Raw genomic sequence first — 26,952 nt, 5'->3', positions numbered from 1 at the left:
CGTCAAGGTTAAGTAGGAGGTGTTAGTTATGTATTGTCCGGAGGGGACCAAAAACTGTCCTAACAGGGGAATATCTTATTGGAGCAATGAGTTAGGATTAGGGCGGGGCATGTGGAGGCCTAAGGTCATGGGAGTAAGGTCATGGGAGGAGGTAGAGACCTGTTGTACTCGAAACATATAGCAGGGTACGCTATCATGTCTAGGAGGTGTGTAAACAATTGTTTTAACAAAACAAGTCTAACTACTCGGACTAAGCAATAAGAGATTGGCAATCAAGAAGAAACAATGAACACTTGAGATAAACAATTAATTCGTATATAAATGTTTAGAGTACATAAAACATAGGTGCAACAATGCCCTCGTGCTAGTATATTAAATTATGGGGCTGGGACTGACACTTCATCCTCTAGCTAGGTCAATATGATGACGGCCAGCTTAACCGGTCCCAACTATGTATGAAGAGGCGGCCGGACAGCAGAGTGTGAGTCCCAGGTCAAAAGGGTGCGTAACCCACAAAAAAAAAACAAAAAAAAAAAAAAACAGACTTTAGTTAGAGATGATGTTGTATCATAGGATGCAGCCCCCTAGGGTAAGAATTACATTACAACAATACTTGCGGCTTGTGAAGGTTGTAGGCTTAAGAGTGAAGAGTCCAGGATTCTTCTCTGCTGATCTGCGGTAAGAGGAGAGAGGAAGTGGCGACCTTCTGATCACATTGAGGATGGATGGTTGTGTCCGTTCAGCGATCAGTGACAGATGAGTGATGGTCTTGCCTGGAGTCAGATACGGGGATCAAAGCAAAACGGCGGAGATGTGCTGCAATCGGGAGGCCTGTCGGTGTCAGTCCTGATTCAAGACTCTTGATGGTTCCATCTCATCTGGCGGTGGGAGCGGGGAAAGCGATCTGCGAGCGGAAGTCCGTGTCACTTGTAGGCTGAGACACCCGGAAGTCCGCGGTGTGCGAGTCGCACTGGAGTGTATCCGTGGTATGGGGTGTAACAGGAAGGAGCTGGTAGTGCGTCCCGAAGGAGGTGGTCATCTTGTCGAGGTGCGTTGTGGGAGTTGTAGTATCTGAAGTAGATAGATGTTGCTGGGCAGAGGAGGAAGTGGGCGGTAAGGCGGGCTGCCATAAACGGTGGATATGACTTGTGTCAGAAATAACACAGGCTAGACGGCCAAAACAATGAAAATAAAGTAAAAACAGTTTTAGAAACAAAAATCCGGTAACTGGGAGGTAAAAGGACTGATCAATGTCAGAAAACGTCAACGAAAACCGGTATAACAAGTTCTGAAAGGCCCTGGAGCTGATTAACGGTCCCTGCGAGCCCTCCTAGACCGCGGTGACTCAGTTGGACTGTTAGCAGGGTACCCCGAACGAGGGCCGGTAGGATGCCTGGTGGCGGAAGGGGATCGCCTCCTGCGATACCTCGTTCCTTGTGCTTCCATCGGTTCCTCCAAAGGGGCAGCCTTTGTCGCGACCTTGTGGCGGAATTCGGCGTACCAGTTCGGTACGTCTATGAGCGGTATTCCCATGGCACCGCAGAAGTGCGGCAGATCTTCAGGCACTTTCAAGAGGGCTGTGCGGCCCATCGTGGTGGCTGATAGGCAGAATGGATATTTCCATTTGTATGGGATGCCTTTAGATCGGAGGGTATCCAGGAGAGGTTTCAGGTCTCGACGGTGTCGCAGGGTGATACCTGAAAGATCTTGAAATATCTGCAATGTATGCCCTTCATGAAGAATCTGCGTTCTACCCCTTGCCTGTCGGAGAATCTCTTCCTTAATTGCATAGTTGACAATGCAGCATACGATATCGCGCGGCGGGTCTGTATCTCTCCCCTTGGGTCTCAAGGCCCTATGGATTCTCTCCATAGCGACCGTTGTTTGCGGCGGTCTGCCTAGTAGATTGTTAAAGAGGCTGGTCACTGCAGCGGGCATGTTGTCTCCCTCGAACGATTCTGGCAGACTCCGTATTCGAAGATTGTGTCTTCGGCCTCTGTTATCGAGGTCCTCTAAATGACGCTGCATGTCCCTCATCTGAAGGGTATGAGAGTCAATCCGAGTGGCAGCTTTGCATAGTGTTGCCTCGTGGCGATCTACTGTTTTTTCAGTGATGTGCACTCGGTCATTCAGAGCGCGTATGTCCAGTCTGAGTTCTGAGATGGCGGCAGAAAGGGTGTCCTTTATGTCGTCTGCAATTGCCCGTAGATCTTGCATATTGATAGGAGGGTGTGGGGTGAGCTCGATGTCTGCTCCGGTTGTGCGGGGCTGTGACTGAGGGGACCTCGTTTGCTCCGTAGGCGATAAAGGCAGAGGCTGTGTGTGGGTCGGTCCGTGGCGGGAAGCCGCCATGTTCCCTCTCTGGGAGCGGGACATCTCCGGAATATTGCGGTTTAACCCCCCGTTTAGTTCCCGGGGAGAGCGGGATCTGGAGGCAGAGGAGTTTTGGGAGGCAGTCCCCATCGTTTGTGAAAGGAACGGAGTTAGCAATCCTCCAAAATTAGTCAGGGTATCCCTGTGGTGGCAGGAGCTCGGGGATTAGGCTTCCTTCTCCATGCCAGGTCAGGCCACGCCCCCATCACATTATTAAATATATGGCACTGCAGGTCCCACTGCAGCCTGAAGGTGATTGTGTTCATTTAGAGACTGAAGGTTGATTTTGTCAGTAAAGTCTCTAGCCTGCATGTGATGTCAACGTCATAGGTGATAGTGATCACATGATCAGAAACCTCTGCGATTGGCTCCTGGTTATCAGTGGGGACCCAAACTGTTAATGACAACCGGCATGGAGAGCGACCAGCAACTTAAAATGTCAACCGCTGACTTTCATTGTTCTATCTTATTAATTTCCAACTTTCAGTTTATGAATGTGTGCCTGGCAAAGTGGCATTGTGCTGGGAGATGTCAATAAACAGATTTTGGGTGGTAAGGGGTTAATGATTACTTTCTGTCTACATTTTAAGCACTCGAGCTCTCAAAACCGGGAAAAACGATTGAAGCAACACAAGGCAGTTTTCTGTCGCCCTTTTTAGCTTTTCGCAATCATGTTTTTAACCAAAATTACTACATATAAAATTGCTGCCCATACACATGTCAATTTTGGAAGCTTTGAAAACACCACAGTGCCAACCGAAACATACCTTCCATCAATTCCTATCCCATTTATGTTACTCAATAGCAAAAAATAGTAAGTGACAGGTCACTATGCACTATTCAATTCTATGCCGTCATTTTTATTCCATCTGAAACTGTTTTTCATTTTACATGATTAATATCGAAGCAGACGTGTTTTGAAAAAGTGACATCCATTGAAGGCCCCGCCCTCCCCTCGAAATATGAGGGCTGTACTAAAAGTCATGCAAAAGTGGGCATAACATTTTTTTTTTTTTACTGACTTACATAGGTCGTTCAATTGTCACAAGTTGGTAGAGTAATGCCCCGTACACACCATCGGATTTTCAGACGGGGAAATGTGTGATGACAGGCTATTGGCGGTAAGTCCGACCGTGTGTATGCTCCATCGTGCTTTTGTTGTCGGACTTTCCGCCAACAAATGTTGGCTAGGATGCTCTCAAATTTTCCGCCAACAAATGTGCGTTGTCTGACTTTCACATCGTGTGTACACAAGTCCGTCAGACAAAAGTCCAAAGTACAAACACGCATGCTCGGAAGCAGAAGTGGTCGGTCTTGTAAACTAGCGTTTGTAATGGAGAATTAACATTCGTGATGCGGAAAATTCTGAAATCTCCAAATACAGCGCACATTCTTGCTTTCCTGCTGATACTGATGGAGTTATTGCAAACAAATTTTCAAAGGCGTTTTTTTCTAGTGATATCAAGAATAATATTATTATGCTTTTTTTTTTTTATTTGGGCAAGTTACCACAACACCATCCCGTAGTTTTTAAGATCAAAGATACAACTATGTTGGTGTCCCTTGTCAATTTTACATTGTATTTTCTTTATCGTGCATCACGGGACACAGAGCACCATAATAATGACTATCTGGGTTATATGCTACCTTTAGGTGATTGGACACAGGCAACCAATAGTAAGAAGGTTCCTCCCATATAACCCCTCCCATACAGGAAGTACCTTTAGTTTTTTGCCAGTGTCTTGAAGGTGATGGTCATGGCTGTGGAAGCTCTTCAAATTTCTTCAGTAATGTCCCAGTGAGGATGTTATAATCGGATCCATTCGGATGGCATGAAAAGCTAAAGTGGATGGTACCCGAGCCACGGTTCAAGAACAAGGTTTTGCCTGTAATGTGTCCTTTATGGCGATGGACCTTTGTTATATGGTATTCCTGGTCTTCACTTACCCAAGGGAACCAGAAGGGTGCTTTAGAGGTCTAAGGTTGTGGACCCGTACAAAGGGGAACCCGGTCCTTGAAGGTCCTCAGTGGCGCTACCCGCCATGATGGGGGAAGATTGGGCCTGTATCAGGCCCTGCAGTGCGGACCGGTGAGTACTCCCTCTGGGAGGCCAAAAATACTACTATTGTTGTTAACATGATATGTTTTAAATGCGTGCCTTGTGTCCCCAATGTACAGAGGTTACAGATGAAAGCCGGCAGATGCACTTATGCGGGTCTCTCCCGCAAGTGGGCATTGTGTGCCGGGCGCACGTGTGCGCAGGGAGCGTGCGCGTGCGTTGGGGGCGTGCGCCCTGTGCCCGTGCACTGTACCTATCCACCTGCGCGGGTGGCGGTCGCCGCGTGCATCGCGGCATGCCTGTGTGTGCGTGCCGCGTGGGCGTGCGCATGCGCTGTAGGGCACGGGCATACGTGCGTTGGTCACGTGGCGGCGCGCTAGTATAGAGGGAGGTCACGCGCCTGCATGTACAATGCTGCTTGTCAGTCAGGCTCACAGGAGCCTAGTGCGCGGTGGGACACAGAGGTCTGGGCATGTGAGTTAGACAGTTGCAACAGGTTGAAGGCTGGTAAAGGCTGTGGTAGCGGCTATATGCTGGATCCAGCCATATAACTCAGAGGGATTGCTTTTTTTTCCTCAAAACTCCAGGGGTTAAAGGGACTCCTTCAAAAACAGGAGATCAACCTCAGATTACTGCAGCATCAGTCTCCCCTGAAAGACCTGCGGCATTTGGCCTGGCTGAGCCATTGCAGTTGTCAGGCGTAGTGGCCACTACCAATATCCCTGCATCGGCTTATGTTACTAAGAATGACTTAGCATCAGCCCTAGGTGGCCTTGAAGGCAAGATAGCTGGTATGGTTGCCACAGTAACACAGGGAGGGAAGAAATGTCATAGAGCTCCCTCTCCTGAGCCCGGTCCCAGTGGAGAGTCACTTGAGCACCAGAACTCTTTTAGCCACATGGGTCCTTGTGATCTGGATCCAGAATGGGCAGAGGATTTGGAGGAGGAGGCCATTAAAGACAAAGAGGAAGGAGAGGCTGAAGAGTCCTCGGCAGACCAATCCCAATCCCAGAAATTGTTTATCCAGTCCTTGGCTGAAATAGTGAGAGCTGGGTTTAAATTACCCCCGGTACAGGGACCAGGACTCTCCTGTTCTACGTTGGGATCCTTGCATCCTCAGCCAGGTTCCCAGGCGTTCCCTTTGCATCCTTTATTGGAGCAGGTGATTTACGCTGACTGGGACCACCCGGACAGGACATACTTGCCTCCAAAAAGGTTTTCCTTTTTATATCATATGGAGGAAAAATTCAGGAAGAAGTGGGATACACCTTTGGTTGATGCTGCCATTTCTTCAGCGAATAAGAGCCTAACCTGTCCAGTGGATAATGCCCAGGGGTTTAAGGATCCGGCAGATAAAAAACTGGAATCCTTACTAAAAGCTTCCTTTGCGGTGGCTGGGTCAGCAGTACAACCGGCAGTTGTGGCTATCGGTATTTGTCAGGCGTTGAAGGACCGTTTTAAGAAGTTGGTCAGGAACCTGCCTGTTCAAGAGGAATTTTCTGACGAACTGTCAGAACTTCCTCGCGCTTTATGTTTTGCGGTAGACGCATTAAAGGACTCGATCCAGCAGATGTCTCGTTTTGCACTACTCTCAATCCATATGCGCTTTCTTTAACTGTGGTTAAAGAACTGGTCAGCCGAGACGCCATGCAAGAGGCTACTCACGGTTTTTCCTTTTCACGGTGAGCGTCTATTTGGGGAAGATCTGGTTAAATATATCCAAAAGATCTCAGGAAGAAAAAGTTCCTTGCTTCCGGTTAAAAGAAGGAATAAGCAGCCTTCCTTTAAGATTCCCAACGCTCCTGGGCCAAGTGCCTCTTGTCCCAAGCGGTATCGACGGCCTCAGCCACCTACTTTTAAGAAACCTCAGGGTCAAAAAAGACCCTGGACCCCGAAACTAGCCAAAACCAATTCCAAGTCTTCCTTGTGAAGGGGTGCCCCCACTCTTGCGGGTGGGGGGCAGACTGCGGCGGTTTGCAGATGCTTGGGGGAAATTGGTTCAGGACAGGTGGGTCATTTCCACTATAACTCAAGGTTACAAAATAGAGTTCTGGGATTTTCCCCCAACTCGGTTTTTGTTTTTTTATCCAGAGTCCCATGAGACCCGGGGAAAAAGAAGGGACTGTTCCTGGCTTTAGAACAGCTGGAAAGGCAGAAGGTAATTATCGAGGTTCCGCACAAAAAGATTCAAGGGGTTCTACTCGAACCTGTTTACAGTGCCAAAGCCGAACTGAGAAGTAAGGCCCATCCTGGACCTCAAATCCCTCAATTCTTTTCTAAACGTCCGAACCTTCCGTATGGAGTCGGTTCATTCAGTAATCACATCCTTGAGAAAAGGAGTTTTTTTAGCGTCCATAGACATCAAAGACGCATACCTGCATGTACCGTTTTCCGGTCCACATCAAAGATTCCTGCGCTTCGCAGTAGAAGGGTATCATTTCCAGTTTGTGGCACTTCCATTTGGTCTAGCCACGGCCCCTCGGGTCTTCACAAAGGTTCTGGCTCCAGTGTTGGCATTCCTAAGTTTCCAAAAGATCTCGGTGGTAGGATCTCTGGACAACCTTCTGTTAAGGGACTAAGCTTACTCCACCTTAGTAGAAAACGTTACAACTACGGTTCGTTTCCTGAGTTTCTTAGGCTGGATTCTAAATATGGACAAATCGGCCCTTCATAGTTACATAGTTACATAGTTAGTCAGGTTGAAAAAAGACACAAGTCCATCCAGTCCAACCATAAAAAAACAAAAAAAACAAAAAAAAAACAATATACCCAATACTATACCCACAGTTGATCCAGAGGAAGGCAAAAAACCCCAGCAGAGCATGCTCCAATTTGCTACAGCAAGGGAAAAAATTCCTTCCTGATCCCAGAGAGGCAATCGGATTATCCCTGGATCAACTTTACCTATAAATGTCAGTACCCAGTTATATTATGTACATTTAGGAAAGTATCCAGGCCTTTCTTAAAGCAATCTACTGAGCTGGCCAGAACCACCTCTGGAGGGAGTCTATTCCACATTTTCACAGCTCTTACTGTGAAGAAACCTTTCCGTATTTGGAGATGAAATCTCTTTTCCTCCAGTCGTAAAGAGTGCCCCCTTGTCCTCTGTGTTGACCGTAAAGTGAATAACTCAACACCAAGTTCACTATATGGACCCCTTATATATTTAAACATGTTGATCATATCCCCCCTTATTCTCCTCTTCTCAAGAGTGAACAAATTCAGTTCCTCTAATCTTTCCTCATAGCTGAGCTCCCCCATGCCTCTTATCAGTTTGGTTGCCCTTCTCTGCACTTTCTCCAGTTCCCCGATATCCTTTTTGAGAACTGGTGCCCAAAACTGAACGGCATATTCCAGATGAGGTCTTACTAATGATTTGAACAGGGGCAAAATGATATCTCTCTCTCTGGAGTCCATACCTCTCTTAATACAAGAAAGAACTTTGCTCGCTTTGGAAACCGCAGCTTGGCATTGCATGCTATTATTGAGCTTATGATCTACCAAAACCCCCAGATCCTTCTCCACTATGGATTCCCCCAGTTGTACTCCCCCTAGAATGTATGATGCATGCATATTCTTAGCCCCCAAGTGCATAACTTTACATTTCTCAACATTAAACCTCATCTGCCACTTTGTCGCCCAATTAGACAGTGCATTGAGGTCGGCTTGTAAATTGGAGACATCCTGTAAGGACGTTATTCCACTGCATAGCTTGGTGTCATCTGCAAAGACAGAAATGTTACTTTTGATCCCAGACCCAATATCATTTATAAAGATATTAAAGAGTAAAGGTCCCAGCACTGAACCTTGGGGTACACCACTGATAACCTTAGACCATTCAGAGTAAGAATCATTAACCACTACTCTCTGAATTCTGTCTTTTAGCCAGTTTTCTATCCATTTACAAACTGATATTTCCAACCCTGTAGACTTTAGCTTACACATGAGCCGTGTGTGCGGAACTGTATCAAACGCTTTTGCAAAATCCAAGTAAACCACGTCCACAGCCACCCCTCTGTCCAAGGTTTTACTTACCTCTTCATAAAAAGAAATCAGGTTTGTCTGACAACTTCTGTCTTTCATGAATCCATGCTGTCTGTTGCTTAAAATGTTTTTTTCCAGCAAGAACTCGTCTATGTGGTCTTTTATTAAACGCTCCAGTATCTTCCCGACTATAGAAGTTAAACTAACAGGTCTATAGTTACTTGGTAAAGACTTTGATCCCTTTTTAAATATAGGCACCACGTTCGCCCTGCGCCAATCCAGTGGTACCATTCCTGTCATTAATGAGTCCCTAAAAATTAGATACAATGGCTTTGAAATTACAGAGCTCAATTCTTTTAGGATCCGTGGGTGGATGCCATCAGGTCCAGGTGCTTTATCCACTTTTATTCTGTCTAAATATTTCTGGACCATATCCCTTTTGAGCCATTGTGGATCATTGGGGGCTGTGTCAATACCACCCCCATTATGGACATGAGCTTCCCCATGCTCTTTTGTATACACAGAGCTGAAGAAAGTATTTAATAAATTAGCCTTCTCCTTGTCCCCAGTCACCCACTCTAGATTATTTTGTAAAGGGCCTACATGCTCAGACATGACCTTTTTACTACTAATATATTTGAAGAATTTTTTGGGGTTTGTCCTACTATTTTTTGCGATCTGTCGTTCATTTTGAATTTTTGCAACCTTGATTTCCTTTTTACATATTCTGTTAAATTCTTTGTAGCATTTAAACAACTCTAGTGTTCCTTCATTTTTATATTTTTTAAAAGCTCTTTTCTTATTGTTTATAGCTTTTCTATGACCGTGAGCCACATAGGTTTTCTTTTTAGCCTTTTAAACTTATTGCCCATGGGAATATACTTTGCAGTGAGGTCCCAAACAGTCTTTTTGAAGAATTCCCATTTCTGTTCTGTGTTTATCGCTGCCAATATTCCCTCCCAGTCTAAGTCCTTGAGAGCAGCCCTCATCCTTGGAAAATTTGCTCTCTTGAAGTTAAGTGTTTTTATCTTTCCCTTATGTATTTCTTGTTTACAGCTAACATCAAATGAAATCAAGTTATGGTCACTGCTACCCAGGTGTTCCTTTATCTGCACATTAGTAATAAGCTCTGCATGGTTTGAGATTACAGCTTCATCCAGCTCAGGTCTTGACATATCTGGGCCTGATCTTGGACACAACCCAAGAAAGGGTAATTTTACCTCCCTTAAAGGTCAGCTCCATAGTGGAGTTGGTTCGAGCGGTCAAAGGGGTAAAAAGCCCTTTGATTCGACTGTGTATAAGGCTGTTGGGCAAGATGGTGTCATCTTTCAGCGCAGTTCCCTATGCGCAGTTTCACTCCAGGATGTTCCAGAAAACTATCCTGGAGGCTTGGGACAAGTTGGTTCAAACCTTGGATCATCCCATGGAGGTTCGCTGAGTGAGGTTGCACTGCATAGCTCTGAGGAAGAGGGGACATTCCCCTCGAAACGCGTTAGCGGATTTCAGCGTCTGTGCGTTCCTCCACGACCCCTGGAAGGTTCCGCTCATTCCAAATCGCAGACTGTATACCGGTGCGATTTTATGTTGTGCCTCCTCCACCAATCGCCTGCGAGTTATTTCCTTTATTATTTTTTATCAAATAAATGTTTTAAAAGTTAATGCACTAGGCTGGTGCGCTTTTGTCTTCTTTTTATTTCGGTTTCCATAGTGGAGCTGGTTCGAGAGGTCAAAGGGGTAAAAAGCCCTTTGATTCGACTGTGTATAAGGCTGTTGGGCAAGATGGTGTCATCTTTCAGCGCAGTTCCCTATGCGCAGTTTCACTCCAGGATGTTCCGGAAAACTATCCTGGAGGCTTGGGACAAGTTGGTTCAAACCTTGGATCATCCCATGTCTCTATCCCTACAGGTAAAACGGGACCTCTCTTGGTGGTCAGAGACCAGCAATTTGAAGGGTGGAAAATCCTTTCCACCTGTAACCTGGAAGGTAGTAACTACGGACGCCAGTCATCTAGGCTGGGGAGCAGTCCTGGAAGAGGCTTCTGTCCAGGGATTATGGTCCCAAGTAGAGAAGACCTTGCCCATCAATCTGCTGGAAATTCGGGCAGCTCGCTCGGCTCTCCTATTTTGGACGTCCAGACTGCGGGGTTTTCCTGTCAGAATCCAGTCCGACAACTCCACGGTGGTGGCATACATCAACCACCAAGGGGGGACCCGGAGCCGGGCGGCCCAAAGAGAAGTAAATCACATATTAACTTGGGCAGAGAGACATGTTCCGTTTCTGTCAGCAGTCTTTATTCCAGGGGTGGACAATTGGCGAGCAGACTACTTAAGTCATCAGCAACTGTTACCGGGGTAGTGGTCTCTTCACTCTGAAGTTTTCCTTCAAATCTGCCAGCACTGGGGGATGCCAGATGTGGATCTTCTGGCATCCAGATTCAAAGCCAAAGTGGACAGGTTTGTATCCAGGACCAGGGATCCACTCGCCATTGGAACGGATGCATTGGTGATTCCCTGGGATCGGTATTCCCTAATTTATGCTTTTCCTCCGATCCAAATGCTGCCGCACCTGTTACGCAGGATACAGGAGGAGCAGAAAACAGTGATTCTGGTGGCCCCGGGGTGGCCCAGGAGGTCCTGGTACTCAGAGATTGTGAGGATGGCGGTGGAGGACCCGTTGTGCCTCCCATACCGTCCAGACATATTGTCTCAAGGTCCCATATACCATCCTTCTTTACGGTCGCTGAATTTGATGGCATGGCTATTGAGACCAGGGTACTGAAAGACCGTGGTATCAGATGTTCAGTCTTATCTACTCTGATAAATGCTATAAAGCCAGTTTCTAGAAGTATTTACCATAGGGTCTGGAAATCATACATTTCCTGGTGCGAGAAGAGAAGATGGCACCCTCGCAAGTATGCGATTGGGAGGGTCCTTGCCTTTCTTCAAACAGGAATTGATTTAAACTTCTCTTTAGGAACCATTAAAGGACAAATTTCAGACTTATCAGTTTTTTTCCAGAGGCCAATTGCATCTCATTCTTTAGTGCAAACCTTCGTCAAGGGGGTACTGCACTTAAGGCCGCCGGTTAAGCCACCCTTATGCCCCTGGGACTTGAACTTGGTGCTATCAGCTCTACAGGTTCAACCCTTTGAACCGAATAGGCATATTCCTTTAATTCTATTGACTAGGAAATTGTTTTTTTTTGGTGGCCATAACTTCGGCTAGAAGGGTGTCTGAATTGGCCGCCCTTTCTTGTAAAAAACCTTTTCTATTTTTACATCAGGACAAGGTGGTGATGTGCCCCCGTCCAGATTTTTTACCTAAGGTGATTTCCAATTTTCATTTGAATCAGGATATCATTTTACCTTCCTTTTTTCCCAATCCTAAGTCTAAAGAGGAAAAGTCGCTTCACTCACTGGATATGGTGAGAGTAGTCAAGGTTTACTTAAGCATGTCAGCTCCTTTTCGCAAGACTGACTCCCTTTTTTGTCCTGCCAGAGGGTCCTAAGAGGGGACAGGCAGCAACTAGCTCAACTATCTCTAGTTGGATTCGCCAACTCATTATCCAGGCTTATGAGTTGAAATGCAGGGTTCCACCTCGATATTTCAAAGCTCACTCTACTAGAGGAGTTAGTACATCATGGGCAGTGCACCAACAAGTGTCTATGGCTCAGGTTTGTAAAGCGGCCGCTTAGTCTTCAGTTTATATGTTCACCAGGTTTTACCAGTTGGACGTTAGATCTCAAAAGGAGACTATTTTTGGCCACAGCATGCTGCAAGTGGCTTTATAAGTCCTGGGCCTGAAGGGGATCTAGGAATACTATGTTCCCTCCCCTCAAATGCATTGCTTTAGGACATCCCAGATAGTCATTATTATGGTGCTATGTGTCCCGTGATGTACGATAAAGAAAAATGGATTTTTAAAACAGCTTACTTGTAAAATCCTTTTCTTGGAGTACATCACGGGACACAGAGGTCCCTCCCTTCTTTTCTGGGATCTTCATTGCTTGCTACAAAACTAAAGCTACTTCCTGTATGGGAGGGGTTATGTGGGAGGAACCTTCTTACTATTGGTTGCCAGTGTCCAATCACCTAAAGGTAGCATATAACCCAGATAGTCATTATTATGGTGCTCTGTGTCCCGTGATGTACTCCAAGAAAAGGATTTTACAGGTAAGCTGTTTTAAAAATCCATTTTTAAAAAATGTAACTGCCTACTCCCAAACTCTCATTTGAAGTAAAACACATAGCCAAGTATTATTCTACACTATTTTTTTTATTGTGCATTAAAAATAGAAAACAAATAAAATTAGACATGCTATCTGCCAATAGAACTTGACCAAAAAGTGCATTCTATGCATCCAAAAATATAGAAAATATACCAAATCAAATCATTATTCAACCAAAAAAATAATGTCAAAGCATTAACTTCAAGGCCAATAATAAATAACACGTTATCTCCTCCGATTCCGCAACATGGCTGGTTGACAAACGGCCATTAAGAAACATACTTAAAAGCTTGAATCAACACTCGCCAAACTTCTATTAACATGAAATTAGCAGAAAGAGCCCAAAGTGTGGCGCTAAAGAGCTGAAAAACCATGTAGTACGTCTAGTACGTCACTACGTTTGTAATTGTTGGCCAATATTTGTGTGACCGTGTGTATACAAGAAAAGTTTGAGCCAACGCTCTTCATACAATGATCTAAGGAGTGCTCTTATGGGGGCCATGATGTAAGGGAGACCCTGATGGGGGTCTCTTATGGGGACCATGAACTATTGGGGCTCTGGGGTTTTAGACCTTTTTTGGCCGCTAATAATTTGAAAATATACTATTTGTCCCTTATACTGAAAAGTTTGGAGTCCCCAGTCAAAGAATTGGTTTGCATGGCCCATTATCCTAAAATGATGCCCCTTTTGGTTCTTGATCATACAGTACAGGACAGAGACATAGTCTCAGAGGATCAGGCAGTAACATATCACCCAGTCACCTACAGTAAAACTATGCCTGTGTCCTGCACTGGTCTCCATGAAATGGATTTTACAGGTAAGCCAAAACTTTTATTTTTGGATCTTTGATGGAAGCGAGACCTGCCAACACCTTCTGTTTTAAGAACTTGCTAAAATGTTTTTTTTTAAGGTGTTCTGGGATCTTATTAAAATTTCCCTTTTAAATAAAAAAAAAATATAGTGCGGTCCCCGTGGACCTGTGAATTCTGTCAGCGTTATTAATATCTACGGAGCGGCGCTCTGCTCTGTACGCACCGCACTTCTATAATTGCCGATTACATCAACCTTTCCTGTATTTTGGGACTTGGAAGACTGATCTACACCCTGGCCTCCCCCTACCCCAGTTTGCTTTTTTTTTTTTAATAAAGCCATTTCAGATTTCCTGTTTACGGCAAGCCTCTAAAAAGAGAGCCGATTTGTCACGGTGACAGCGGCTTTAATTAAAACCCCCAAATATACATTTACACTCAAATATATCAAGATGTCTGACGTCTGTAATGCTGCTTTTAATGGGGGAGCTGAATTTTCCATTACTCCCTCTGAGTTAATGTCCTTTAAAGTTTGTCAGTCGGAGATGCTCATTTAGACTAATGTTCCCGAGTTTTGCAAGTTAAACAAACTTTTTTAATGCTGTGTATGTTCTGATCTGAACTCCAGCCCCTCCAGTCTTGCTCAGTTGTAGCGGCTCCTCTCCTGAACTGAAATATCGTCCTCTGATTTCACTGCACACTGTGAGCTTCACACAATGTGCATTAGAAGCTGTAACCAGTTAGATAGAGCCCCGCCTCATTGCCTGGCTGGAGGACGTCCAGCATCATCTAGTCTATCCTCCTCAGCCTGACTGTAATTGAAATGAGGTACTTGCTCTCTGTTATACGCAGCAGGGATCTGGCTCCCGACATTAATTTTGTGGTTGTATTAATGGTGGACTGTTGTTACAGGTTATCACACATCTGTATTTGGAGTGTACAGCGACTGTCTTCTTGACAACCTCCCGGGTCTGAAGAATAATGGATGTACAGTGGACGTGATCCCGGCTCTGCCCCGGCTACAAATCAGCACCTCCCTCCCCAGGTGAGCCCTGCATGCTCCATGTGATAGATTAACAATCTCCCATATTCCCAGCGCACACGTTCCTGGAATGGGCTCTAAGATGACGGGTGCTGCAGCAGCCTCCAGCTGGGAACTGGAACATGCAGAGTCAGATGTAGATATTTGCCAACACACCACGGATCTTCTGATCAAGTCCAAACATTTTTTTTTTATTGAAGAATAATCACATCAGGAACTGGAAAGTGCAATGTTTCGGAGCCATGCAGGACTTGATCTGAAGATTCGTGGTGTGTTGGCAAATATCTACACCAGAATTGGGGCTTTTTTACACTTACGGTTGGGGGGGGGGCGACATATAAACACACAGTTGGTTTTTATCCCCCCAACCACTCCCCCTTAACCACTTGCCTACCGGGCATATTGACCTGCTTCCTGCTCAGGCCATTTTTCAGCTTTCAGCGCTGTCGCACTTTGAATGACAATTGCACGGTCATGCTATACTGTACCCAAATTAAATTGTTATTTTTTGGAGACAAATTTCTTTTGGTGGTATTCAGTCACATCTGAGTTTTTTATTTTTTGCTAAACAAACAAACTACCCTTTTATGTGTTTCTGTTATAAAATGCTGCAAATAAGTCATTTTTCTTCTTCTGTGATGAAGCTGCACTGATGGGCACTGATATGTGGCACTGATGGGCACTGATGTGCTGCACTGATGGGCACTGATATGCTGCACTGATGGGCACTGATATGCTGCACTGATGGGCACTGATATGCTGCACTGATGGGCTCCGATTCTTCTCCCGCTCTCCGGTGCCTTCTGTCGGGCTCCTCCGCTATCTTCTTCTAGCTCTTTTACTAGCGTTGGCCCGGTCTTCTCCGTCGTCTTCTTCGGGTGACATCCCTCGGTGACCACGCCCCTTGCCTATATAAATCGTTGCGCACCGCACACGCGGCATTACAGCAGGAGAGAGCGTCGCGTCAACATCGGAAGAAGAGAAGAGGGAGGAAGACGACGGAGAAGACCGGGCCAACGCTAGTAAAAGAGCTGGAAGAAGACATCGGAGAGCGGGAGAAGAGCGTGGAGAAGTCAAAAGAAGACCCCTGGAGCTGCCTAATAAATTACTTTAAAAACCTGTCTAGTGTGTGTTTTTTATTGACACTTTTTCCCCCCAGGTGAATGGGTAGGGGTACAATGTACCCCATACTTATTCACATAGGGTGGGAGGCCGGGATCTGGGAGCCCCCTTATTAAAGGGGGCTCCCAGATTCCGATAAGCCCCCCCCGCCCGCAGATCCCGACAACCAACGGCCAGGGTTGTTGGGAAGGGGCCCTTGTCCTCATCAACATGTGGTAAAGTAAAAGGTCCTGGGGTAAAGTCAGATCCACAGTCGTATGACTGTCTTGTCAAAATCGCGGCCGTGAAATCGCGGCAAAATCGCGCGACTTTGGAGTAGCACAAGTGTGAAAGGGGCCTAGGAAGATGATCCGACTTTGATCCTACTTCAGCCCATTGAATATCATTAAAGTCAGACCAAAGTAGTGCAGGTACCTTTTTCAAAGTTGGACTGACTTGTGTCGGACCAGTTAAGACGGCTCTCATAGGGAATCATTGATTTATACACTTCATGCGACAGGAGCTCCCAATGTCGGAGCGTTTGTCCTACCAGTGCAAACCCGGCCTAAAACAGGAGGTGATGAGGCAACATATTGCTTTAGTACTTGAGAGGGGGACCAGGGAAGGCAAAATATAAGCAGACCTTAGGATTAAGCTTCAGTTTGAATAAATAGCTCTGATGTAAAGCAATTAGAAATGTGATTTGGCACTGTATGTACTGACCTATACATTGTCGCCCTAGGTCAGCTCATGCTTTGCAGCCCTCCGGTGATGATGTGTCCGCCCACGTATCTGTCCAGCTCTACAACGGGGAGACACAGAAGGTCCTTATAAAACTAGAGAACATTGGCACCGAGCCACTGGAGACATTGGAGGTCTCCTCGAAGATCATCAATAATAAAGGTAGGTTTGAAAGAGTGTTTGATAAAGACAACGGTCTTCTATTTGCCATTCCATCGTCCAATGAAAGTGCTCTTACAGGGCACTGAGGTGTTCTCATTGGACAATGAAAAGGCAGGTGGCTATGAAGTCAGGAAAAGTGGGTACCCAGGAATTAAAAACTAAATGAATGAGGGGTATAGAAGATGTCTTTCTGGCTTGTAAAAAGAATGCTGGGCATCTTGTTGCATCTACTGTTTAGTGCTTGCTTTGATTCACTTAAAGGGTAGCACCACTTTTGTGTAAAAAAAAATAAATGGCAAATAGGAAGCAATAATATACAGTGCCTTGCAAAAGTATTCACCCCCTTGGCATTTTTCTTGTTTTGTTGCCTCACAACCTGGAATTAACATGGATTTGTTTGAGGCTTTGCATCATGTAATTTACTTAACATGCCCACAACTTTGAAGGTGTTTTTTTTTTTTTACAGTGAAGCAAACAACAAATAGGACAAAATAACAGAAAAAGTCAATGTGCATAACTATTCACCCCCCTAAAGTCAATACTTTGTAGAGCCACCTTTTGCAGCTATCATAGCTCCAAGTCGCTTTGGATAAATCTCTATGAGCTTGTCACATCTTACCACTGGGATTTTTGCCCATTCCTCTTTGCAAAACTGCTCCAGATCCTTCAAGTTGGATGGTTTGCGCTTGTGAACAGCAATCTTTAAGTCTGACCACAGATTTTTTATTGGATTGAGGTCTGGGCTTTGACTAGGCCATTCCAACAGTCTGGAGGTGTTCTGTAGAACATTAGTGTACGGAAGGCCCCTAGAAATGTCTTTTCCTGCTTGTGTGATTGACTCACTTATTTTCCCCAGAAGTCTGCACTAAGATACAAGTCAAATTTTAGGCATCCTCTGCAATAAGAATTCCAGTTTGGTGAGATACTCCCCAAGGGTTAATTACTTCAAAGGGTTGCAGACACTGCAGCTTTTCTTATCAGAACACTGAGAGTGCACCAAATGATTATAATGAACCAGATCCCCCCATTCAGAATCAGTCTAGTAAAACAAAAAAGCTATTTCTTCAAAGCAACAAAAGGTAGGATACTGCTACAAAGTTTAATAATCTATTGCCATCTGTTTAGCACATATGTTAAAAAGGGGCAATAAGGTGGGCTTTAATGCCCACATACCACACATATTTTTTGCTGGGCGGCTAATGTTTCTGTGCTGAGCGCGCGCTTACTGTAAGTGCTGCAAGGCAGAAGTGCTAACTACTAAGCCACTGTGCTGCTAGTATTTAGGACGTGGAGCCTGGTGACAGTACACTAGATACATTATTGTAAAGGTCATATATACAGAGGGAGGATGAGTCAATGTGATCTGTACATTAATCCCTCAGTGTTCAGATGAAAAAAGCTTTTAGTGTCTGCAACCCTTTGAAGTAATTAGCCCTTGGGGAGTATCTCACCAAATTGAAAGTCCTGTTGCAGAGGATGACAAAAATTTGGTTTGTATCTTAGTGCATATGTCTGGGAAAATCAGTGAGGAGTACAGTGAGAGGATGGAGATACAGGAGACAAATGTGCAGATTAACAACTTCAATACCGGCACTTTCACCCACTTCCTGCCCAGGCCAATTTTCAGCTTTCAGCACTGTACCCATATGACATTTTTATCAATTTTTCTTTTAGATAGATAGAGCTTTCTTTTGGTGGTATTTAATCACCACTGGGTTTTTTATTTTTTGAAAAGTTTTTTTTTCTTTGTATTTATTCCAAAATGATGCAAATAAGTAATTTTTCTTCTTCATTTATGTGCGCTAATGAGGCTGCACTGATGGGCACTGATGAGGCTGCACTGATGGGCACTGATGAGGCTGCACTGATGGGCACTGATGAGGCTGCACTGATAAACATTGATGAGGCTGCACTGATAAACATTGATGAGGCTGCACAGATGAACATTGATGAGGCTGTACTGATGGGCACTGATAAAGGAGGCTCTGATCAGGGTGCACTGATGAGGCACCACTTATGGGCACTGTTAGGCAGCACTGATGGGCACTGATTATCACTGATGGGGCTGCAGTTATTATCAATGCACTGATGATTGTTGTCCTGATTATCTGTGCAAATATGTGCTGGCATAGGATTGCAGGTTATCGGCTTAACATTCCCCATACAGTGACAGCGCTGAGGAAAGGAAATTCCGATAACCGGCATTTGTTTACATGGAACAAGCTGTGATTGGACACAGCTAATCACAAGATAAAAGCCCACTGTGATTGGCTCTTTACCTTGATCAGCTGTATCTGAAGGTCACAGCGATCACAGAGTGCCCCCGATGCGCGCCTCAGGGGCGTGGAGGGGGCGGGGATCTGGGAGGATGTCAATAGATGCCCTCCCAGAACTAGAAAACCGAACTGTAGCCGTCTTTCTATAGCGCCGGTTGGCAAGTGGTTAAGGGAGATGAAGGGTTAATATACAGTTTAAATACAGAGACAGGCTGGAGGTCAGATGTGTAGGAAGAAAGGGGTTGGGGGGGTTGTTAAAGGGTTGCTACTGCTGATCCATTCATTTCCTAGCCATAACTTTCTATGTCATTGGAAGTATCGTGTGATTGCTGTGTTTGGTTAAAGTAGTACTATAGGGAAAAGTTTTTTTTTTTTTTCCATTTTGGATAGAGTAAGAAAGGGTTATAACCCCTGTCAGATTTTTTTTTTTTACGCCATCTGTGTCCCATTGCCAAGTTTTCCCTTCACTTCCTGTCCCACAGCCAAACAGGAATTGAGAGGAAATCCCTGCAAATTAAGGGAATTCCTTGGGGACCCCCAGGTCACCAGAACTAATGTCCCCATTGGAAGATTTTCCCTCTATTACTTTTCTGGGAACAACCCTAAATTTGGGATTTTCATTGAATGATAATGGTAAACAGGACAAATAGAGAAGGTAAATCTTCCTAATGGGGACACAGACAGTAATAAAAACTGACAAGCTTTTGAATCCCTCTCCACTCTATCAAAAATGTATAAAAAAAAAAAAAAAAAGTTTTTTGCCTTGTTATACTATAAGGTACAGAGCCACTCAGATGGCTCAGTACACTGTGTCTGTGTAATGTCTAACGATGTCTCTGTACATACTGGTTAGAAGGCACTATGGGAGCCTAAGGATGTTTTCTCAGATTTTTTTAAAAATGACAGTCCACTAATCTGCAATTTATAAACATACTTTGGTATAAAATAGGTTAATCTATTGTAGCAATTAGATTAGGCGGGGGATCCCAGGCCGGAGTTCAGCTTCAGGATAACTGGGTGAGTCATACGCTTGGAAGAACAATATGTGTAAATGGCTTCTGCGGAGACTGATATTTTGTTTTCTTCTTTTAATTGAAAGAAAGCAGGATCAATAAAACACAATATAAGTGATCAATAAACACATTATTTCTGGTAATATTTGCAATCTTTTCTTTAGGCAATAACTGTCACATTCACCGTTCAGCCTGCGCTCAGTCTTCCAATCCAGGCCGCGCACCTTCCCCCTCCTTTTCCATAAATGTTTATAGATTGATATGCAGCGAGGATTGTGTCTCATCTGCAATTGCGCATTTTCAAGAAGGTATTAGGTTGAATTTTAATGTTCCCTGTTCTTTTCTTTACTAATTGCCCAGCTCGGCGTGTCATGGAGACTGTGAGCTGCGCCATAGATTTCACAGTGGAGAGGACGCTTAATTCTCTCCTGTGTCTTCTTTTTTTATTCTTATAAATCTCCCCCATTTGGGTGAACATCGCTTCTCTTGCTAATGCCGGTGTGGTCTTCTGCCACCGCGTGTAACTCGGGCTTTTAAAAGTGAAATTAATCCCCGCGGGTTGTCGGACTTACCTGATCGGAAAACCGCATTAGCTGAGTCCCAAAGGATTTGCGTTTGCCGAGATTGATGGGCGCCGGTAATTTATCTTTTCAGCCTAATAGTTCAGCTTGCATTAGCCAAGATTGAATGGGGGAAAAACTTGGAAGGAAGACAGCATCTTTGTCTCTGAAGGAGTTAGTATGTAACAACCAACCTGGTATTAACTTGTTGGTACTTTTAGGTTGTCAAAGAAATGTTCAACCCTGTATATACAGTGGGGACGGAAAGTATTCAGACCCCCTTAAATTTTTCACTCTTTGTTATATTGCAGCCATTTGCTAAAATCATTTAAGTTATTTTTTTTCCTCATTAATGTACACACAGCACCCCATATTGGCAGAAAAACACAGAATTGTTGACATTTTTGCAGATTTATTAAAAAAGAAAAACTGAAATATCACATGGTCCTAAGTATTCAGACCCTTTGCTGTGACACTCATATATTTAACTTAGGTGCTGTCCATTTCTTCTGATCATCCTTGAGATGGTTCTACACCTTCATTTGAGTCCAGCTGTGTTTGATGATACTGATTGGACTTGATTAGGAAAGCCACACACCTGTCTATATAAGACCTTACAGCTCACAGTGCATGTCAGAGCAAATGAGAATCATGAGGTCAAAGGAACTGCCTGAAGAGCTCAGAGACAGAATTGTGGCAAGGTACAGATCTGGCCAAGGTTACAAAAAAATTTCTTCTGCACTTAGGGTTCCTAAGAGCACAGTGGCCTCCATAATCCTTAAATGGAAGACGTTTGGGATGACCAGAACCCTTCCTAGAGCTGGCCGTCCAGCCAAACTGAGCTATCGGGGGAGAAGAGCCTTGGTGAGAGAGGTAAAGATGAACCCAAAGATCACTGTGGCTGCGCTCTAGAGATGCAGTCGGGAGATGGGAGAAAGTTGTAAAAAGTCAACCATCACTGCAGCCCTCCACCAGTCGGGGCTTTATGGCAGTGTCCTGACGGAAGCCTCTCCTCAGTGCAAGACACATGAAAGCCCGCATGGAGTTTGCTAAAAAAACACCTGAAGGACTCCAAGATGGTGAGAAATAAGATTCTCTGGTCTGATGAGACCAAGATAGAACTTTTTGGCCTTAATTCTAAGTGGTATGTGTGGAGAAAACCAGGCACTGCTCATCACCTGTCCAATACAGTCCCAACAGTGAAGCATGGTGGTGGCAGCATCATGCTGTGGGGGTGTTTTTCAGCTGCAGGGACAGGACGACTGGTTGCAATTGAGGGAAAGATTAATGCGGCCAAGTACAAGGGATATCCTGGACGAAAACCTTCTCCAGAGTGCTCAGGACCTCAGACTGGGCCGAAGGTTTACCTTCCAACAAGACAATAACCCTAAGCACACAGCTAAAATAATGAAGGAGTGGCTTCACAACAACTCAGTGACTGTTCTTGAATGGCCCAGCCAGAGCCCTGACTTAAACCCGAATTGAGCATCTCTGGAGAGACCTAAAAATGGCTGTCCACCAACGTTTACCATCCAACCTGACAGAACTGGAGAGGATCTGCAAGCAGGAATGGCAGAGGATCCCCAAATCCAGGTGTATAAAACTTGTTACAGCTTTCCCAAAAAGACTCATGGCTGTATTAGATCAAAAGGGTGCTTCTACTAAATACTGAGCAAAGGGTCTGAATACTTAGGACCATGTGATATTTCAGTTTTTCTTTTTTAATAAATCTGCAGAAATGTCAACAATTCTGTGTTTTTTTGTCAATATGTGGGGCTGTGTGTACATTAATGAGGAAAAAAAATGAACTTAAATGATTTTAGCAAATGTCTGCAATATAACAAAGAGTGAAAAATTTAAAGGGGTCTAAATACTTCCCACTGTACATGTATTTAATTTTGTATGTTTTCTCTACTGCATGGTCACTTACATGGTTGGAGGCCAAAGTGACAAAAGGGGTTCCCTTGCAGCTCAGGTCCAAACACCCCAGGATGTGGAGATGGGTGCGCAGGGCACAAAGTAACGTGTGCCGGGCATCCAGGTGGTTGATAGTTGCCTTTGTAAATAGTCTGCAAGGATGGTTTTCAGGCAGCAGCCTGGAGTCTCAACGATGTGAGGGAGTAATCTTAGCTAGTAATTTGTAAGTCTGTGGTAAGAAGATGAAGGGCAGGGCCCTTGAGGAGGGGATCTGTCAAGAAGTAGCACCGACCATTGACGATGGATGTTTGTATACTTGGTCTAGTACACTTGTCCAGAGCGATGAGAACGCCAATAGGGTTGTTATTATTTTAAGCCCGCAAGGCCATACTGCTCAAATGCTCCGATGGAACCTACACTTGATTTTTGGAAAACTCTGGTCAGCTCAGCAATACCGCTGTATAAGTTCACTTATGAGTCCAGGAGTTGTCCTCGGAAATTCACCAAAACGTGGGATATCTGGGTTACCTCCATTGACACCCTTCCCGGGATCCATTCCCCCTTCCCTGATTTCATTCTACTGACCTAATGAGAACATCTGTAGGGTAGAGGCAGATTAGGTGGTGCCATTTTTGGTTATGTCTATGCCAATGAGCCTAATCCAAATAGAACATCTTGGTTGCCAAGTGAATAGGTGAGTAGTTGTTTTTTTTTTTTTTTTCTCTTTTGTCTTCTGTTTACTTTATAAGCCTGGGTATGCCCAATAGGCTTTGTTTTGTACCTTAAGTTCAAAATACTTAATAAAGAGTATCTTTAAAGAAGTAGCACCAAGATCATTCACAGGTAGGTAGAAAAGACTTTGTCCTGAAGCCTAGACGAGGTACACAAATAACCACTAAATGTATAGAAAATCCACAGACCATGAATCTTATATCAACAATGTATCACATGTTTAATGATCTAGCTTATGTAATAGAGACATCTTAAAAACCATGGTGAAGATTAAAATATCCCGCATTACAGACATGTATCACTCCCATTATAGTACAGTGCCACGCAATGATGACACACAGTTATAAGGAAAAAATATATGCTTTAAACATTGACCTCAGAAATAAAAGTATATCACAGGATAAATAGCTGCAAACATAGGCATCAATAGCTCAGCACAAAGCAGCTGAAGCCTTTCCAAAGAAAAAATGGTATGTGTTCTAAACCTGAATCGATATATAATGCAGGCAATGTGAGGTGTAGATCTAAAATAAGCCCCTCCAAGGAGATCACCACAAAATTGAAATATCTGTCACAGAGTTTCCTAATTTAACACATTATAGACCAAAGGCCCAAGGCACTGCTATGGGCACTAAATATGCCTCAGCCTATGGACATTTATATCTAGGAGAATGGAAGAGCAAGGTCCTTGATGATACTTTGGTGTACCTGCCCAGGATTCTGACTTGGTACAGGTACATCGACGATGTCTTGGTCCTTTGGACAGCTATGAATGCAGAGGCCCTTGATTGTGTGAGAAGTCTTGAGCCTAATTTACCTTCCTTAATTTGATGATTGAATTGGAGAGACACGGATGACTATTAACCCATCTCAACATAAAACCTGCCTTATCCAAGAGCCTCCTACGTGCAGATAGCTTTTATCCATGGCAGTTATTAAAAGTATCCCAGTGGGTCAGTACCTGCAGGCCCACAGAAATTGTTCACAATTTCAAAGATTTTGAGGTAGAGGTAAATACCCTGAGGAATATGTTTACCAGGTGCTACTCTAAAGGAAGTTGTTGAGTCAGGCTTATCATATGGCAAGAGATTAGAATAGAGATGACCTTTTACGTCAGTGAAAATTAGATAAACCAACCAGCATCACCAAGTTGAGTTTGAGGTATACCGATATCTCCCATAGAATTCGGGATATTTGTACTAAACTTTGGTGCCTCTTTATTAAATACCTTCTTCAGCTCTGTGTATACAAAGGATCATGGGGGAGCTAATGTCCATAATAGGGGTGGTAGTGACACAACCCCAAATAATCCACAATGGCTCAAAATTGATTTGGCCCAGAAATATTTAGATAGAATAAGGGTGAATAGAGAACCTTGACCAAATGACATCCACCCATGGATCCTAAAAGAATTGAGCCCTGTCATTTCAAAGCCATTAATACTATTTTTAGGGACTCTTTAATAACTAGAATAGTACCACTGGATTGGCGTAAGGTCAATGTGGTGCCTATATTTAAAAAGGGATCAAAGTCCTTACCAAGTAACTATAGACCTGTTTAACTTCTTTAGTTGGGAAGATACTGGAGAGTTTAATAAAAGATCACATAAACAAGTTTTTGCTGGAAAAAAAATATTTTAAGCAACAGACAGCATGGATTCATGAAAGACGGAAGTTGTCAGACAAATCTGATTTCTTTTTATGAGGAGATAAGTAAAACCTTGGACGGAGGGGTGGCTGTGGACGTAGTATACTTGGATTTTGCAAAAGCATTTGACACAGTTCCCCACATGGAAACTGGTTAAAAAAAATACATATTTAGAGTAGTGGTTAATGATTCATACTCTGAATGGTCTAAGGTTATCAGTGGTGTACCCCAAGGTTCAGTGTTGGGACCCTTACTTTTTAATATCTTTATAAATTATATAGGGTCTGTGATTAAAAGTACAATTTCAGTCTTTGCTAATGACACTAAGTTATGCAGTGAAATAATGTCCTCACAGGGTGTCTCCAACTTACAAGCCAACCTCAATGCACTGTTTAATCGGGCAACTATGTGGCAGATGAGGTTTAATATTGATAAATGTAAAGTTATGCACTTGGGGGCTAAGAATATGCATGCATCATACATACTAGGGGGGGTACAACTTGGGAAATCAATGGGGAGAAGGCTCTGGGTGTTCTGGTAGATCATAAGCATAATAATAGCATGCAATGCCAAGCTGCGGTTTCAAAAGCAAGCAAAATTTTTTCTTGTATTAAGAGAGGTATGGACTCCAGAGAGAGAGATATCATTGTACCCCTGTACAAATCATTAGTAAGACCTCATCTGAAATTTGCAGTTCAGTTTTGGGCACCAGTTCACAAAAAGGATATCGGGGAACTGGAGAAAGTGCAGAGAAGGGCAACCAAACTGATAAGAGGCATGGAGGAGCTCAGCTATGAGGAAAGATTAGAGGAACTGAATTTATTCTCTCTTGAGAAGAGATTAAGGGGGGATATGATCAACATGTATAATTACATACGTGGTCCACATAGTCAACTTGGCGTAGAGTTATTCACTTTAAGGTCATTACAGAAGACAAGGGGGCACGCTTTACAGTTGGAGGTAATGGAGATTTAATCTCCAAATATGGAAAGGTTTCTTCACAGTAAGAGCTGTGAAAATGTGGAATAGACTCCCTCAAGAGCTGGTTCTGTCCAGCTCAGTTGATTGCTTAAAGAAATTCCTGGATTCTTTCCTGAATGTACATATTATAACTGGATACTAAGATTTATAGGTAAAGTTGATCCAGGGAATATCTGATTTGCCTATTGGGGGATCAGGAAGGAATTTTTCCCCCTGCTGTAGAAAATTGGATCATGCTTTGTTGGGCTTTTTTTTAGTTTCCTCTGGGTCAATTGTGGGTATAGGATTGTATAAAAAAAATTTCGTTTTGGTTTCCCCCCCCCTCTTCCTTTTTTATTGCTTGAACTAAATGGACTTGCGTCTTTTTTTTCAACCAGACTAACTATCTCAAATGTATATTTCGGAAGGCACACTCTTTGGGTGACACCCTGGTGCACAGCGTTTTTTCCTAAAGGAGGGAATGTACCTCCATTAACTGTACAAAGACAGGTACCCGTGTTTCCTGATGTGGAATGTTCAATGACTCTCCTTTCATGATTGAGGGACCTGTTTTATGTCTTTCCACTGGAAGTCTCCTCAGGTGCAGGGACCACGTTAGATGTCATATTAAGGTAGTAGTTTATGTCCTTGTCTGCACCCGTAGAGCCTACTAAATAGGAAAGACTATTAGAGCAATTAGACGTCTTTACGATCCAGTACTGCATATGATATATGTAACTTTAATTTAATTTGTAAACCAACACCTCCCAACCCTATGGCTACTGACGAGTAAAATGAATAACATTGATTATCTTGTTACAGTGGCATCTAAGTATGGATTGGATGTTAGGCAGAAAGTTAAAGTGGTTGTAAACCCTTACAGACCTCTTTTACCTACAGGTAAGCCTAGATTAAGGGTTTACTTCCTCTTTAACATGTTGTCCCTGATGTTGATCTGTTGAAAGCAGACAAAATGGGCGCGCGGAAGGATTTGGGCAACTTTGACAATGGCCAGATTGTAATGGCTAGTCGGCTGGGGTCAGAACAACTCCAATACTGCAACTCTTGTGGGATGTTTTTGGTCTGCAGTGGTCAGGACTGACCAAAAGTGTTCTAAGGAAGGAAAACCAGTGACAGGGTCATGGGTGGCCAAGGCTCATTGATGCATGTGAGGAGGGAAGGCTGGCTTGTGTAGTCTGTTTTAATAGAATAGCTACTGTCACTCAAATTGCTGAAAAAGTTAATGTTGGTTCCAGTAGGTGTCGGAGCGCTCAGTGCATTACAGTTTGTTGTGTATGGGGCCGTGTAGCCGCAGACCTGTCAGGGTGCTCATGCTGACCCATGCCC

General features: G+C 44.0%; 1 protein-coding gene across 1 annotated transcript in view; it reads left to right on the top strand.

The window, feature by feature from the left end:
• The window catches only part of TRAPPC9 (trafficking protein particle complex subunit 9), an 815,095-nt gene that overhangs the window by 159,931 nt on the left and 628,212 nt on the right, over positions 1 to 26,952 (top strand). The window contains exons 14-15 of the mRNA XM_073632292.1: positions 14,367 to 14,499; positions 16,340 to 16,500. Coding sequence (XP_073488393.1) covers positions 14,367 to 14,499; positions 16,340 to 16,500 — 294 coding nt within the window. The remainder of the gene's footprint in view (positions 1 to 14,366; positions 14,500 to 16,339; positions 16,501 to 26,952) is intronic.

The sequence above is a fragment of the Aquarana catesbeiana genome, linkage group LG05 (genome assembly GCF_042186555.1).
Source record: "Aquarana catesbeiana isolate 2022-GZ linkage group LG05, ASM4218655v1, whole genome shotgun sequence".
Lineage (NCBI taxonomy): Eukaryota > Metazoa > Chordata > Amphibia > Anura > Ranidae > Aquarana > Aquarana catesbeiana.
This window is presented reverse-complemented; position numbering and strand designations above follow the sequence as displayed.